The 17,522-nt window shown below is 40.9% G+C and overlaps 1 protein-coding gene across 8 annotated transcripts in view; it reads left to right on the top strand.

Annotated features, from left to right (window-relative positions):
* Positions 1 to 17,522, top strand: part of PDE11A (phosphodiesterase 11A) — a 411,261-nt gene that overhangs the window by 308,961 nt on the left and 84,778 nt on the right. For all 8 annotated transcript variants that reach the window (XM_007083909.3, XM_042994780.1, XM_042994778.1 and 5 more), the window contains 2 exons: positions 13,455 to 13,601; positions 13,845 to 13,952. In XM_007083909.3, coding sequence (XP_007083971.2) covers positions 13,455 to 13,601; positions 13,845 to 13,952 — 255 coding nt within the window. The remainder of the gene's footprint in view (positions 1 to 13,454; positions 13,602 to 13,844; positions 13,953 to 17,522) is intronic.

Here is a 17,522-nt window from a genome sequence, read left to right as displayed (position 1 = left end):
AACCGACTGAACCACCCAGGTGCCCCAAGAGTTAGGAATCTCTGACAGTCTTTTGCAAATTTGTTTGTGAAATTAACATCTAAGTCTGCTCACTAAATCCAAACCTTTTTTTTTAAGTTTATTTATTTATTGTGTGTGTGTGTGTGTGTGTGTGTGTGTGTGTGTGAGAGAGAGAGAGAGAGAGAGAGAGAGAGAGAGAGAGAGAGAGACAGAGAGAGAGAGAGAGCGGGGGAGGGGCAGAGAGAGGAAGGGAGAGAGAATCCCAAGCAGGCTCCACACTGTCAGTGCAGAGTCCAACACGTGGCTCGATCCCACCACCAGCAGATCATGACGTGAGCCGAAATCAAGAGTCAGATGCTTAACCGACTGAACCACCCAAACACCTCACTAAATCCAAACCTTTGAAAAAATTATAGCATGCCAAGGCTAATAGCAGAAAAGTTAACAGTGTCAGATGAAGTTATTGTTTATTTTCTAAGATGCCTGGGTTGTTCCAGAAATTAATATAGAGTGGGTACTGGTTAGAGTAGATGGTATTTAAGCTATAAGAAGCTGACATTTGAAGTGTCCTTTTCTTTTAGGTAGAAACAATGTTGATCAAATCTACTTTATTTGATATAGGATCTGTATTATTTCCTAAAGGTTATTATTATTATTATTTCCTAGGTTATCCTCTATATATCTCTTTTGTAATATTGTTTAATTCCAAATTCATCTTTGAGTACTCATCAGGTGGACTTAGGGACTTGGATGAACTGCCAGTGAATGTAGAGTTTATCCTCACTCACACACAATTACAGAGTCCCTGCTATGTGTCCTACAAGCTGCCGGGCACCGTGGAGTGTGGAAGGTGTCAGTGGCTGTGCCTTCCTTCTCTTGGGTAATACTGCAGCAGAGAGGGGCAGCAAGGACTCAGGCAACACTCACAGCGCAGTAAGTTGTGGTTGAGGTGAGCAAGAGGCTATTAAGTTCCAACCAAGTATGTGAATCAGAGAGGCACTATACAGAGGGGATAGGTGGTTCTGGCAGGGCCAAGGGCGAAACGCAGCAATTTGCTGGCTAGAAAGACCATGCTGGATGGGCAGCACTTGCTTTAGGGACTTACCTCCTCCTTAGAGGGATGAAGCAGGCTATCTTGCCACTCAGAGTCACAGGGCCACTGAGCTCAGATTGGAGCCTCAACTCCAGGACCTCTCTGGAGGGGTCAGGGGCCTCTCTATGTGTCTCCTTCTACAAATAGCTCTGGTGATGGTACAAACAAATAGTGCATTAGGTTCACTCAAAATTAGAAGGCTACTTGACTCACATATGTTGCCTGATCTTGGATTTCTGCATACATGTGTGTCTATGTGTGGAGGAGTCACAAGAGTGGTTGGCAAAAAGTCCCACAAGCTCAAATCCACCAGAGGATGTTGTGGCATGGCTTGGAGAGAACTAGTAAAGTAACTTTCCACGAGATTAGCAGGTCTTCATCCACTCATTCAATAAATGTTTCGTGAGTTTCTTCCAGGTGCCAGGCACAGCCCACAATAGTAAAAACTATGCTGGACACCTAGGACACAAAAGTAAAGAAGACAGACACAATCCCTACCTTCCTGTATCAGACATTTAACAAATAATTACATAATGTATTACTGATGTTGCAGGGATGTCATTATTCACTGCCCCACCTCTCTCAGGGAGCCGTAGCTGGAGCTTCCCACCTAAGTTCAGGTGTGCGGCTCCCCCAGCAGCACTTCTGTAAGTATGTAGGACCCTACCCCATTTTCTTGGCTTTATTGGTATCCTTAGATATTATGTATTTGGGGACCGAGCAGAGGTGTTGCTGCCCAGAGAAGTGTCACTCCCATTGAGTGATCAGTGGGTTAGGTGCTGACATTGATGAGCTAAAGTCTTCACCAGTCCCCCATGGGAGGAGTAGCTGGTCAGTCCTCGAGTGCAAACAATGGGAGGTTTCCACTTGAGCAAAGGCAGCACAGTCTATGTGTGGATCCTGATTCAGCTACTAGGTGCTCCTGGGAGCTCAAATGATGCTTCCATGGCGGTCCTTTGCTAGATGCATCTACATCCTAGGCAAGTGCACTGGGATCAGCTGCCAGGCTCCCAGACACTCTCTCCTTCCTCTCTTACCCCATTCTGTGACCTCTGTGAGGTGGTGACATTCTTCCTTCCCCCTTTTTTTTCTCCCCCAGGAGCTCCTTTGGTTCTTTCAAAATAGATCCTGATGGTCCATTGAATCAGAGCCCCACTCCACTGAGAACAAGTTCCTTTTCTTGGAGAACACAGAGGGCTGCTTGACAATCACATTTTCCCCAGAAGAGAAAGGGAAGGGTTTGCTGCTGAGTGAAGCAAAGAAAGGGAAAAACAAAGAAAGTGTTTTTCCATATGAAGAGTCTCTATCTATCACCTGCCACCACAAAAACTGTGACCAGAGCTTTGAAAGAGGACTTCTGGGAGCTCTGACCACAAAGGACAGAGCATGGTTACCGCCCAGGTACAAGGGAGCAGGCTGGTGGACAGTGAGGAGGAGTCAGTCCTGGAATTGCAGGCAAGGCAGGCTCCTGGGCTGTGGTCCAAGACTGCAGTGGGAGCTTGGCCAAGCTGGTACCTCACAGGCTCTAAAGGCTGATTAGGCAAGTCCTGAATCAAGCCATTTTCATCAACCTGGGGTCCTGCAGGTCTGTGCCTCCTGGTATTATGCCATCTTCAGGCAAGATGGGAACTCTACTCTGCCCATGCTGTGCTCTGCCTGGAATAGTCCATGATTCCTAATGCTCCTGGTGAATTTGTATTCCTCCTTCAGTGCCTACATCAACTGATCCTCTTCCACTGTGTGGAGTCCTCCTATATGCTCCCTCCTCTTGTTGCCTCTGAACTTGATGCTTCTAATTTTTCACTAATCATTCTGTTCACTCTTCTTCCTCCCTGCATAGACCATGGGCATCTCAGGAATGGAGTCTTCATCTTTTCTTAGGTTTCAATACGAGCTTTATGACCTTGAGAACCTTTTAATCATAGTAAATAGTTTTAACATTTTCAATTATTCTAAATATACTTTATAAAGCTGAAGTTTCACAATGATTTAAAATTAAGGCAGTGGTACTAAACTAGACATATTTCATCAAACTCTCCCAGGGATTCCTATAGTGCCCTGTATTTCCCCCATCACAGCACTTACCACACTGTATTGTCATTGCCTGTTTGCTTCGTTGTGTCCCCTGACAGACTGTGAGCACAGGGACCACATTGATTTCATAACTGTATCTGTAGCACAGTGCAGCGCCTGTCGTAGGCTTAGGCACCCAATACAGGTGTGTTGAATGAAACTGAACTAAATTCAGAGGTCTCCTAAGGGAGCAGGTAGAGTTGATTTTCAGGGTCTAGTCACCAAAATCCTTTATGTCCACTCCTTCCTTCTTTGAGGCTAATATCAGTATAAAAAAATTGGGGCGCCTGGGTGGCTCAGTCGGTTAAGCGTCTGACTTTGGCTCAGGTCATGATCTCGCGGTCCGTGGGTTCAAGCCCCGCGTCGGGCTCTGTGCTGACAGCTCAGAGCCTAGAGCCTGTTTCGGATTCTGTGTCTCCCTCTCTCTCTGACCCTCCCCTGTTCATGCTCTGTCTCTCCCTGTCTCAAAAATAAATAAAAACTTTAAAAAATAATAATAACAAGTATAACAGCAACATGCCAACAACAACCATAGTTATAACAGTCACTATTACTTAGTGTTTCTTATTTTCAAGCACTGTGCTAGACTCTTCATGGATGTTATTTCATTTACTCCTCACAGCAACTGCACAACATAGGTTTATTATTATGTCTTCATGGAGGACGCTCAATCTCAGGCTTACTTCAGCTTCTTGCCCATGACCACTTAACAAGTAGGGTCGGGGATAGGATTAGAGCCCATATCTGCTGTGAAGAGGGTTCTAGGCAGCTACCAGATAAATTGAATAAGTAGCTTCAAGAAAAAACAATTACTAGAATCTAAACCACACTTTTTTAGAAACATCACTGTACAACACCCTGATTGAGTCAAACCTTTTTCTTAAAGGATAGCATTGTTAGGTTGATGTCCTATCAGTTGTTGGCAGTGAATTATTTTTTCCCAACATTTTATTATGAAAATTTTCAAACATAGAAAAAGTCAAAAGAATTGCATAGCAAACCCTCATCAATCAGTGGCTTTTCACTTAATTGGGCAACCCTTGTATTCTGCCTTCCATCCCCCAAATTTGCTCACCACCCAGAGCCACCCCAGAGCCACTCCATCTCTGAGTAAATCAGTGCTGTACTTATTGAAGGGATAATGTTTACAACAATGGTTCTCAAATGTTAGCAAGCATCAGAATCACCTGGAGGGCTTGTTAAACACAAATAGAGTTTCTGATTCAGAATTTGCATTCATTTTTTTAATGTTTATTTTTGAAGGAGAGAGAGATAGAGTGTGAGTGGGGGAGGGGGCAGAGAGAGAGGGAGACACAGAATCTGAAGCAGGCTCCAGTCTCTGAGCTGTCAGCACAGAGCCTGATGCGGGGCTTGAACTCACGAACTGTGAGATCATGACCTGAGCCAAAGTCTATGCTTTACCAACTGAGCCATCCAGGCACCCCCAGAATTTGCATTTCTAACAAGCTCCTAGGTGATGATGTAGCTAGTCTGGAGTCCACACTTTGAGAATTACTGGCTTGGGGAAATTTTCCCTGAAAACCACAAGAGGTGTTTCTCTCCAGACTCAGAGATAACATAGCTGTGTCTCTATGGGTTTCCTTAGCCCTTGTCTTTAATTTTTTTTTTAACGTTTTATTATTTATTTTTGAGACAGAGAGAGACAGAGCATGAATGGGGGAGGGGCAGAGAGAGAGGGAGACACAGAATCGGAAGCAGGCTCCAGGCTCTGAGCCATCAGCCCAGAGCCCAACGCGGGGCTCGAACTCACAGACTGTGAGATCGTGACCTGAGCCGAAGTCGGACACTTAACCGACTGAGCCACCCAGGCGCCCCAGCCCTTGTCTTTTTAAAAAATCTTGTGAACTCTGTAAATTATCTAACATACCAGATTCTCTTTGTAGTGGTTGCTGGGATGCTTACAGACAAATTTCTGACTATTCTTACAAATGTCTTGATGCTAGGGCATGCATTTTGTCTAGTAACTTCACTTCTGATCGTGATTTATATTCCTATCCTTAGTTTCCCTTTGATTTGTCTTTCTGGCCTATTTTTATTTTTCCTTATGCTTTGTTGTTGCATAGATTTTTGTAATCCACATTAAACCTTTTTTGGAATAAAGTTTATGTATATACCACTACCACTAGCAACAACAAAACACTTTGATATACCACATTGACTAAACTTTATTAAGAAAGTAGTAAACTTTTCTAACAGAAAAAAATTTTTTAAGAAAAATTACCTCAGAGTGCTCACCTCACTTAGGTACCACAGGCTTGATTTTATATTAAAGACTCAACACATCATCATCTCTCAGTGCTAATTCTGTTTCACCTTACCCCCTGCCTTTAAGACCATTGTAATGTACTTGATGCAAGATGGATTAATCTTGTACTCTTACTTTTAAAAAATTTTCTTTAGTAAAGAAACTACAGAAAACATGGTAATATATAAACAAATATTGCACCAACTGACATGAGATATCTGCATGTGTTTAAGAAGAAATACTTGATACCTTTTTAAAAAAAAACAACTTATCTTTTATCTTAAATGCCACATACTACAAAAAAATAAAATCACCATTAAAATGACTAGTTTCTTTGAAATGCAGTGTTTAAATGTTCAGTGCTGCAAAGGAGACTGTTTAATTCATAAACATAAATAATAAGGGCACCTTAGAAATATGAAAAGCCAGTGTTAAAAAGACAGTCACATAAAAGAAAGTTTCTCTATTTCAAAAGGTAACGGTCACTCTGATGTTTCTTTTACTTTTGGTTCTCACCATGACAAGAAAAATTTGTAGGAACCATGCCTTCTAAGGCTTATGTTGTTGCGTGAAAGAAAACAAAGATCTTTCCTGAGATCAATAGAAAACAGGTATAGCTAAGATTGTTTAACTAGGACTGCTCAAACAGAAATAAAAGAAAAGCCATAAGATTTTTAACTTCTGGTGAAATTTCTGAAAATCTCATGTTAAGAGATGATATAAGTTTCATTCTCCTATTAAGAGATTCAAAGGGGGCGCCTGGGTGGCTCAGTCGGTTAAGCGTCCGACTTCGGCTCAGGTCATGATCTCGCGGTCCGTGAGTTCGAGCCCCGCGTCGGGCTCTGTGCTGGCAGCTCAGAGCCTGGAGCCTGTTTCAGATTCTGTGTCTCCCTCTCTCTCTGCCCCTCCCCTGTTCATGCTCTGTCTCTCTCTGTCTCAAAAATAAATAAACGTTAAAAAAAAAAATTAAAAAAAAAAAAAGAGATTCAAAGTTATAGGTCTACTCGAGTCTAGAAAACCAAAGTGAATTAAGCAATAATTGAGGATAATTAAATATTAGTAAGAAAAGGGACATATTTTGTACCTAGGAGCTAGTATTTCTTTAAACTTTCCTCTCTTTTTCAATACAGTGATTTTTGGCTACCAATTTTCCTTGCTTTTATGCACTTAATAAAGACAAGTACATAAGATGCCCTTTGACTTACTATGTAATGGGAAGCTTTGGCCCTCTTTAGGTGAAGCTTAGGTATTCGTGTGTACCAAGATTCTGGGAGGAAACAGCTGCCAACATGTACATAACAGATTTTGAATGTACGTAGGATCACCTGGTGAGTTTGCCAAGGTACAGAACCCATGTTAAACTACAGAGGAGTTAGAAGAAAGCTATGGACCCTCCTCCGCAAATCACAAATAATCACATTCAAACCAGTTGCACACATGCTTCAGGGACCTACTTACTGCTTTAATGTATATACTTAAAAACTCTAGAAGATAAAGTGACTGTAAATATTACAGTGATTTATATCACTGCAGAGAAGGAAATCATTGCTATAGGAAGAGATAGGAATGAATGAATGGGACTGAACTTGTAAAGAAGTTGAGGTTTGAATTTCTGTTGGCACAGAGTAAGAAAGAAGTCAAACCTAATGGGGGAGTAGGGGTAGAATAATCTGAAATGTGGAGGGAAAGATGAGAATAAGGATGATGAAATGCCCAACCTGATGCTTACATACAAGGCTAGAAGATTGTAACACTGGATGGGCAGTGTTTATGAAGAGCCTTGAATGCTGAGCTAAGGAATTTCACTTCATTCAGCAGGCCACATTGAACACTTACAGGTATTTGAAGAGGGAGTTACATGATAAAAATGGTGTAGGCTGAGTTAAAGGGATTAAGCCTATGTTTTAATACATAAACATGTTAAAATGTTTATATTTTAATCTGAGATAAGATAGGACCTTACAATTCTTTTAAAAATATTTCTTGACAATTCTTAGGCATTTATATTCGTTCTTCTGTTCCCGCATATAAACTGAGCCTATCAGCTGCAGTGTTTGATCATCTCATTATTGTTTGTCTGGCCCCAAGAACAGGACTCAGATCTTCACATCACTGCCACACAGGCTACCAGCTGGCTCACAGACTTTGTGGCTTCTGGTGGTGTTTTTGCAGACAAGTGAGTGGGTGTTACCTGCCAGTGTGCTAGGCCAGCACCTTCTCTGTGGGCCACACACTGTTGGGGCTTTGTAGCCCTCTTTCCTTTGAACTCTGCATCTTTCCCCACATGGTTCACGTGTTGTGGGTTCCCAAATATCCCAGCCTCCCTGTTTAGAAGTTGATTTAGGAAAGTAACACTATTCTGTACTAATAAGAAATTGTGTCCTCTTCCCCCCACCCCCCCACCCCCGAACAAAAACAGAAATTCGTTAAAATGTCACTCTTCGCCGCTGGAAATGTGACTATATACTATGGAAACAACTAGTTACTTCTAGTACTGTTAGTCCCTGTAAAGCCTGAGTGCATCTGTGTGTGTTTTAAGCATTTCTCACCTGTGTCCCAAATGTCAGAGAAACCTTCCCAAATTTCTGACAGAAAGGATCCCATCTAGATAGAAGGACCCCTCATCTTCCTACTCTATACCCAACATCTCCCCTGTTTGCTGCTTCCCTTACTCTACACTTACCTTGCCTGGTCAAGGGTAGTATCAGCCCCATGAATGCTCTGCTGACCAGTTGGAAGCTAAAGTCATTTGCCTGAAGTCTTCTTCTGCTCCTTCAGAAGATTAGTTATTGTTTTCAGGATGGTCTTGTGAGTATTGAGCTGACTCTGTGTTCCCTCTAATCAAAACAAAGCTAACAACTGAGGCTATTCCTAAGGCAGCTGTGAGCTTAGAGACTTCCCAAACGAGTTCATATGTCTGAAACATGGTCCCCTCAAGGGGATCAAGGCTGTTCATCATGAAAACTGGATTGATAGCTATCTGGATCTAAATCCCAAACACTACCCTGGTACATCCAAATTAGCTTGCATAGAACAGGGATGGGGGACCCTCTTGGCTTGATATCAGCCCATTTTTTAGAGGCAGTGTAGTGGTTAGGAGCCAGTCTCTAGAACCAGATGCCCCGGGTTCAAATCTGCCTCTGCCAATCACAACTGTGTGAATTTGAACAGATTGCCTATCATCTGTAACATGGGATTAAAAATATTCTTTCCTTTTTAGGATCCTTGTGAGGAGCAAATGAGTTAATATGCATAAGGTGCTAGAACAGTGCCTGGAATGTAGTAAGAGCTATAAAAGTGTGGCAATATAAGAGCTTTGCAATCCGTTCCACATCACCACAGCTCAGTCTCCTGTCTTCATTAATCCCAGGATCCTAAAGCCCCCACCTTCTGCTCTTGTCCATAGGGGGCAGTGAGTGAGTGGGCTGGATTGGCAACAAGTCATTTTTCCTTTGAAATGCTTGGGCTGGACCACCACCCACTTTGTTGTTTCTTCCCATTTTCTGAGCATCACAAAATGTAATATTCATGTGTCAGGGGATCCAGGATTGTATTTTAACATTTTACAGCCTCTTTGTAAAGCTACCTTTTCAATTTTAGAGGAGGCAGTTTTATGAGTCCCTTTGATAACCACTTAACTATTAAGACCCAAACAAAGAAGAGGAATGGTCAAAGGATATCAGGTACTCCCAACCAGCTAGAGTCCCACTTCTTGAACATTATTCAAATTAGCTCCAGGACTCATAATTCTGTGTTTTCATTTATTGCTGCAGTAAAGTAAATGGTTCTTTTATCCAAATGTTATTTCCTGGCTATTAATTCAGTAGTTATTTTGGATTGTAGCACTCCTCTTTGATTTAGGGATATGGTGCCTTATAAATATTTAAAAGTTGAAGACTGACACTTGGAGAAATTGACTTTGATTTGTTTTGTTAATATCCCGTGTCTACAGTAATTATAGGTTTGGAAGATGTGGTCCCGTTCTCAACTTATCAAAAGACATGCAGAGCTTGTATTTCTATAACAAGGAAATTTGGCAACCGAAGGCTCTTCCCAAATCTTTTGCAAACTAGATCTCCATGCACACCTGCTCAGGACACACACTACTTTTAATTCTTCATGATTTCCTCCAGAAGCTGCTCTTGAAGCCAGGAATGTGGATGAAAACTATCTATACTTCTCAAAATAGCTGCAACTGGTCATTTCTGAAAGGCTTGGGACTTTCTCTGCATCTACAAGTGCCAGCAAGGGTTTACGACAGGGCTCAGGGTGATCTATAGACTGGTATGATTTAACTGTGGATCAATCAACCTATTAGGGGAAAAAAGACAAGGTCAATAAGTATGGGTCTTGGTGAACCAGAGGTCACCCTACATTTTTCAACCTAATGTTCTTATTTCCTTTCCATTAACATTTCATAATGAAAAAATGCCTATATTCTTTAATTTTTAAGATAATTAAGTGAATTTAGTGCCTTTGAAGTGTAGAGGATTTATAATGGCGTCAGGGAATACACTATTAATAATCTACAAGACAGAGGCCACCTGGAGAGCAACACAGGCTCCATTGCCATTTATGCTCCTCAGCAACCAACTGCAAGGGGGTGGGGGGGGGATGGTTAGACTTCCTTTGCCAACTCAGAACCAGACTCTTCCCCTGGGAGCAGAAAAAACTTGTGTCTTTTGAGACAAGGCTTCGACCCTCTTGGGAAGTGGTTTTCCAGTTGTATTAGGGTTTGAACTTGAACAAACTACAACAAGCACAGATACTCTAAGTACATAGACATCCATGAAACATGTGGTGGAAGCAGAGCGTCCTTCTGGCATTTCCCTCAGGGAAAGAAACACGGCAGCCACCTCTAAGATTGTTACAGCCTAAAAGGCAAGGTCAGGATTGACACAGGGGTACAGAATAAGAGAAAGGTGTGCATGGTTGCCGCCAGGCCCATGCACAGAGAAACAAAGGTTTCTAAAAACCAGAGGTTACCCTACTTCTGAGTTCTCCAGGCTGATCATTTAAGGCATCATTTAATAAACATAATTTCAATAATTTTTGGACAATGGTGGAATAAACTCATTTTCTTCTGTTCCTTCCTCAGGCCCCACTAAAAAACAATAAAGGGATTTTTTTAAGGCATAAATTCTCAAAAGCAAAGAAATTAGGAGAGGGCTGGACAATACCAAAATTTCGAAAGCTAGAAAACAGATGGATGAGTATTAAGTAATTTGGCAAACCCAAGAAAGCCAAAATAAACCAGCAGTGGGAAAAGCTGAGAAGCAAACCAATTTATACACAGAGCCCCTCTTAGATAGCTCCACAACTGGCTAATTAAGTACCTTTGGAAGTGGGGATGAAGGTGGGGCTATGTACAGGAAAACAGGGAATCTAAGAAGCAGTGACATCTCCAGATCCTTTGCCTCACACCTCCACTTCATAAACACTGGGAGCTGTTTTGGCTTAAGATGGTATAATAGCTGCTCTTGGGGTTCGGAAGACACCAGCATGGAGCTTGAGGGTAGGAGTGCATGCTGAAGACACTGTTGAATGAAAAGCTAGGAACCCATGCTGAGGCTCTTCCCCCAACCCCCTTCCCAGCCAGGCTCCACCCACAAGATTCTTCTCTGGGGAATCTGAGTAGCTAAAGAGCAAAGCTCTAAAGGTACCCGCATTTGGTGGCTTTCCCAAGGAAACAGGTCAGTTAGACTCCCCCTCCAGAGAAGGCAGCAGAAGCTCTAACAGGAGCTATAGAGCCTGACTTGTAAACTGAAATTCAAAGATGACCACATAGCTAAGGAAAACCTCTAACACTCTAAAGCCTCTAATATATGAAAATGATTGCTCAAAAGATAAGCTGATTGAGACAGAGACTAAACCATCAGCAAATAAATGGATAAAGAAAATGCATTACAGTTGAACCTTGAATAACATGGGGGTTAGGGGCACCGACCCCCGTGCAGTCAAAATAACACATGAAACTTTTGACTTCCCAAAAACATAACTGCTAATAGCCTATTGTTGACCATAAAGAGTCGGTTAAACATACTTTGTATATTGTATTTATTAGGTACTGTATTCTTACAATTTTGTTAAGAAAATCATAAGAAAGGGGCATCCGACTCTTGATCTTGGCTCAGATCATACCTGTATCAGGCTCTGTGCTGACAGCGTGGAGCCTACTTGGGATTCTTTCTAGCCTTCTCTCTCTGTCCTTCCCCTGTTTGCACACACACTCTCTCTAAAAATAAATAGACTAAAAAATAATAATTTTTTTAAAGAGGATCAAAGAAAGAGAAAATACATTTACAGTACTATGCCTTACTTATTGAAAAAAGACACATACAGGGGTGCCTGGATGGCTCAGTCAGTTAAGCGTCCGGCTTTGGCTCAGGTCATGATCTCATGATTCATGGGTTCGAGCCCCATGTCAGGCTCTGCGCTGACAGCTCGGAGCCTGGAGCCTGCTTCAGATTCTGTGTCTCCCTCTCTCTCTGCCCCTCCCTAACTCGCACTCTGTGTGTGTGTGTCTCTCTCTCAAAAATAAATAAACATTTAAAAATATATTTTTTTAAAAAGACACATATAAATGGATTCATGCAGCTCAAACCCATGTTGTTCAAGGGTCAGCTGCATACACATACTGTGGAATATTAGCCGTAAAAAAGAAGGAAATGCTGTCATATGGTACAGCATGAATGAACTTTGAAGAAATTATGCTTAAGTGAAATAAGCCAATCACTGAAAGACAAATGCTACATGATCCCACTTATATGAGGTATCTATAGTAATCAAACTCATAGAAACAGAAAATAAAATGGTGACTGCCAGAGGCCTGAGAGGAGAGAAGATGGGGAGTTGTTTACTGGGTGCAGAGTTTCAATCACACAAGATGAAAAAGTTCTAGATGCCTATCGTACAACCATGTGCATATAGATAATACTGTACTGTATTTATTATTGTTCTTCTGTGTTGTGGGGAATAACCAGTGTTTAGATTTTAATCTAGAAATGTAAGCTGTTATGGAGGAGCATGCAGTTGGGAAGGAAGTTCCAGAATGTTTAGAATGTCCAGAGTTGGATTTCATTGCTCAGCCAAAATAATCCCAGGGTACAGATTACCCCTTGCATAATTTATACCCAGCAATTAGACTAGAAATATGAATCCAGAATGTCTCTGATAACCTGAAAAGGTGGAAATGATTACCAAGAGTGGCCCAAAGGATATGGTTAAACTCAATGAAATCAGCATGAAAATGATCCCCAAGGATTTTTTCTTCCCTTTAAGTTTGTGTGGGGCAACTGATTGACAGCTGCCTAATGTGAGTGTTTTGAAAACCCTGAATATGTATGACCAGTATTGTAATTAACGTTGTGATGTTGATATAGAATGAAACTAAATGATATTGTAAATTTATTCTTTTGATGAAACATATGCTTGTGCTGATCCTCCAAACAATTATATTTTATTAAGAGAAAATTTTGTGCCAGAGATGTGATGTCTGATCCTTTTCATCCTTCTGAATATACAGAACACATGGTAACAAAGCGCATGTGCACAGCTACAGGATATTAGGATACAAGAAACAAGGATATAAGAATACAAGAAACAAGGCAAAGCAGTGTATTCCCATGTCCTCCTCTGAATAGCAGCAATTAAAATTCACAGCTGCTGGCTGCCCAGATGTTTCTTGCATTTAGTGCTTTGTAATATGCATCAGTATATATTGTATGGCTGCAGTTTCAGTAAACTAGACAGCTTTGTATTCTAAATTCTGCAGACTAGATCCAGTGTGTATATTTTTTCTTCAGATTAGCTTCCTTCCCCCCTCCCACCCTCTTCATTTGCTTGGGGCATTTGCAGTTCAGAAACAAAAGACATTTCCAGCTCAGGGTTTAGCTGTATCAGAGTGTAAGTGTAGGTCGGGTCTGATTTATGTCGCATGTCTGATAAGCAGGAAAGGAGAGCAAGATGAGGGTTTTGGAAAAGCTGGTGAACTTGGCTTGACTTATGTCTTCTGTTTTGTAGGCAGCCAACATCCCTCTGGTGTCAGAACTTGCCATCGATGACATACATTTTGATGACTTTTCTCTTGATGTTGACGCCATGATCACAGCTGCCCTGCGGATGTTCATGGAGCTGGGGATGGTACAGAAATTTAAAATTGACTATGAGGTAAGATATTCCATGTTGCGTTGACCCCAGGAGTGTACATGGGACAGCATGGTAGCCAGGTTTCCCAAATTGAGTGTGATAATACTCAGCCTGCACACCTCATGGGATTGCCATGAGAATCATGGGAGCTTTGTGGGAGGACTTTGGTTGTTGAAGATCACTCAGACAGAAGGCATCGTTTTGATGACAGCCCACTGGAGACACATACAACTGCCTGATACAACCTCTCCCTTCCCATTTCAGACACTATGTAGGTGGCTCTTGACAGTGAGGAAAAATTATCGAATGGTTCTGTACCACAACTGGAGACACGCCTTCAATGTGTGCCAGCTGATGTTTGCAATGTTAACAGTAAGTGTGTTCAGTGGTGGTGGAAGGTCATCTGTCATTTGTATGGACCTACAGCCTTCTCCTTCATATTTCAATTTCTCTGACAAATTGCCACATGATTTATTTTACACTAGAACTTACCTGCCCTGGTTATGGGAGTATATATTTCACAACAATTTCTGAACTTTAAAACTGTAAAATCACTGACACCTTGAAGCAGGTGTAGTCTTGGAATGATTGCTTGAGTCTCTTTTCAATGTTTTATCTCGGGAAACTGGTTCTTTTTACAAAAGAAATGCTTGGATTTTCAAAGTAATCTTTCTGCAGAGGATATGGGTATGAGTAACAGAACAAAGAGATCACTAGGTAAGACTCTCTAGGCTGGTGGAAAGCCATAGTAGGGGTGTGTGAGCATTACCCACAGGCACATGGAAGTCCTGAGAGAATGCCAGGGAAGATGGCAAAACATAAGTATTTACATGTAAACATATATGTTTACTTTCAAGCTGCTGACTCTATATGTGTATGTGTATTAACATATTTACCATATAAAATAGAACACAAGTTTCAGATTATTATAACATAAATTTAAGTAGCTTCCATCTTTGTAACCACACTAAAATTGAAATCCAAGATAGGGAACTCCAAATGACATACATTTTCCTTTGGCCAGATGAATAAGGACCGTCTGCACCTTCCTTATGAAGTGCTCTGCCCCGTTCTCTGCCTATTAAAATTTTACTCATCCGCTAAGGCATTGATCTAATGCCAGTTTTTCCCCAAAGTCTTCCCCTTTCTCCCCAAACATCAATAATTACTTCTGTCTCTGCACTTTGTCTAGTACAACATGTCTTTCTGCTGTGTGTTTTAAGTCACAGATCTCTCATTCTCATGCTATAGAATCAGCAGCTTGAAACTAAAGAGACAATTTCTTATTCTTTCAACATTTACTTGCTTGCCCAACATTTGTTTATTGAGGGCCTCACCAGCATTTTGCATGCAATCATGCACTTGGAACGTTTTCAACAGATGTGTGTTAGATCAACTTGAACTCAAGTGTGCATATAGCATGAAAAGATGGGACCAAAAAAGTCTTCACTTTTATACTTGAGAACTTGTTTTGGGGTCCTCAATTGCTTAAGGACTAGCAGATTGGCCTAGAAAAACTGGACTGGCCCTGTTCTTCTGTAATGTACCCCATTAAAGCAGTTGGTCAGTCAAATGAGGGAGGAAGATGCTTTGAACTATTAGCCTTAATTGCTTGAGGACCAATGTTGCTTTAAGAAAAATAAATTAACCACTTTCATCTTGCTTTTCCGTATCAGATCTCGGTAGACAAAGAATAATTTTCTGTGTGCAGAGTTTATGTGTCTAGCTCACAGAAGACATTCAATAAAGAAATTAACCTGTTATTTTGGAGAACCTCTGGATTTATGGTGGATTGCCAAAAATAAGTAAGCAGGAGCCTTGTTCAATGAAGGAAAAAAGGAATGGCCTTGATACTGTGAGTTAGAGATGTCAAAAATAGAAACAGACTTCTATGACAAGCCTTAAAATAGTTGGGATGGGGGAAGTTAGCAAGAGCAATGGCGTCGAGGAGGACACTTAGGAGTAGAAGGAAATACATACAAGTTTTCTTCAGTAAATGTTTCCAAAATACAGACAATCTGGATCCTTTTCAACAACTTGAAGAAAGCAGAACTCTCAAACTCTGTCTCTACAATGGGGGTATTCATACTTCCAGAATATTCCAAGGGTATAGTTATTTTTGCAAGCCTGCTCAGCAACCTTGAAGAGTAGCACTGTGTGAGAGGTTTTCAGTTTTGTTTTTGTATTAATGCTAGCTCAAAAAGAGGAGCATTCTCTGTTAACGTTCCCATCCTGACTTTGAAAAGAATACATTGGTGAATGTTAGTTTTTCTCCCTCACGTTGAATTGAGAAGCCACATCTGGAAAAGATATTATTTCCTGCTCATTAAATTTTGCTGAACTTGACTAAGGGTTACAATAGGTTGAAAATGTCAACTTCTGTCCCTAACACAAGCCGTCTCTTCAACTTGACCATGGGCAGGCTGGTTAATGAGAATTTTTTAACTAAGAAAATAATTATCGAGATGAAAAAAAGATTACTTGGTCAGTGACGAAAAGGGTGAATTTAATTTACTCATCAATTCTAATTTCTGGAATACAACCTCAGCCTATGGCAAAATGATAACCTCCTCACACTCCTGAAGACCGTTAGGAGCTTTCGCTGTTTTGTTCTCATCAGTGATTGTATTTGCATTTGAGTTATCTCATATTGCATTTCCATGTGTTGAGTTAGAAACAAGATATTCTCTTAATATAAGAAAAAAAAAAAAATCACCACGCACCCACCACTGGATTTGGCCTGAGTCCCAAAGCCGGAAGAGCATGGCGCACATATACTAAGTTTTCCTCTAGATGGCACTCCAAGGCAAAGTTTCCCAGCCAGTTGCCAGGAAAGAAGAGGGAAAAAACCTTCCCAACCTTCCCTCAAAGTATTTCTTTTCTTCTAGGACAAGAGATAATAAGGCACACACTGCAGCACTCTTTTCTTTAAAGAGGCACCAACAGAACCAGTGTGTCCAAAAAGAGCCCCTCCTATCAGGGTGAGCTGTATTCTGACTGCCTTGCCCACCCAGCTGTTAGCAGGAATAATACATGCGACCTTATATCTGTGGGCTTGTGTGTATTTTTCTAAGCCCATTGTCTCTGAGAGTGGGAAGATGCATAGTCCTGTATCATTGCTGAGCAAATTATGACACCATGTACAACAGGACAAGCAAATTGTAAATATACGCAGCAGCTTCCAAACCTTTAACCCTGAAGTCATTTTGAATATGAAAAATAAACTTACTGACTCAGAATTACATTTTGCAAAAGTATTCAACCGCATGTCTAGGTAACGAATAGGTTTTGTTCCTTTGGCAGGGGAGAAAAAAAAGAATGGACCACTTTGAAGAATAGGTGATTTGATGTAAAAGGGTGGAAATTTAGCTCACTGGGAACCCTACTAATGATTTCCTAATTTATTCCATGCCTCTGGCCTGAAATTCCAAATTTTGAAATGAAAGCTTCAATATTATTCTTTGCTTCTAAAGAGATGTTTATATAGTTAAAATTTACCAAATATTTTGGATTCCTTGAATAAATACAGCATGTAGTGCCAGCTACTATTTGTGGTTAAAACAAGGAATAAAAACCTGCAGATCAAGAATAATTATACAAATTCTCTTTGTTTATGGAAGCGTGTAGAATAAATATTCCATTAAGCACATACATAATGAAAGATGAGAATGCATTTCTTATATTAACATGCAGACCAGATAAAGAAAATGGCTGTGCTTTTGTTTGTATTCTGTAAAATAAAAGGTATGTGGTGGTGCTAAGGTTGCAGAGACATTTTTTGGTTTTATAAATGATGTATGAGTTCTGACAGATTCTCCAGGGGCGGGGGGAGAAAAAGGTTTCCTTAAGAGTCAGTGTTCTTTACTATCCCATAAATGTACTCATTAGCACTTTGGGCCATGCCCTGCATCCTGTAGGGCTCAATAGAGATTCATTTGAATG

Source organism: Panthera tigris, chromosome C1 (assembly GCF_018350195.1).
Source record: "Panthera tigris isolate Pti1 chromosome C1, P.tigris_Pti1_mat1.1, whole genome shotgun sequence".
NCBI classification, from domain to species: domain Eukaryota; kingdom Metazoa; phylum Chordata; class Mammalia; order Carnivora; family Felidae; genus Panthera; species Panthera tigris.
Note: the sequence above shows the minus strand (reverse complement) of the source record. Positions and strands in the feature narration are given on the sequence as shown.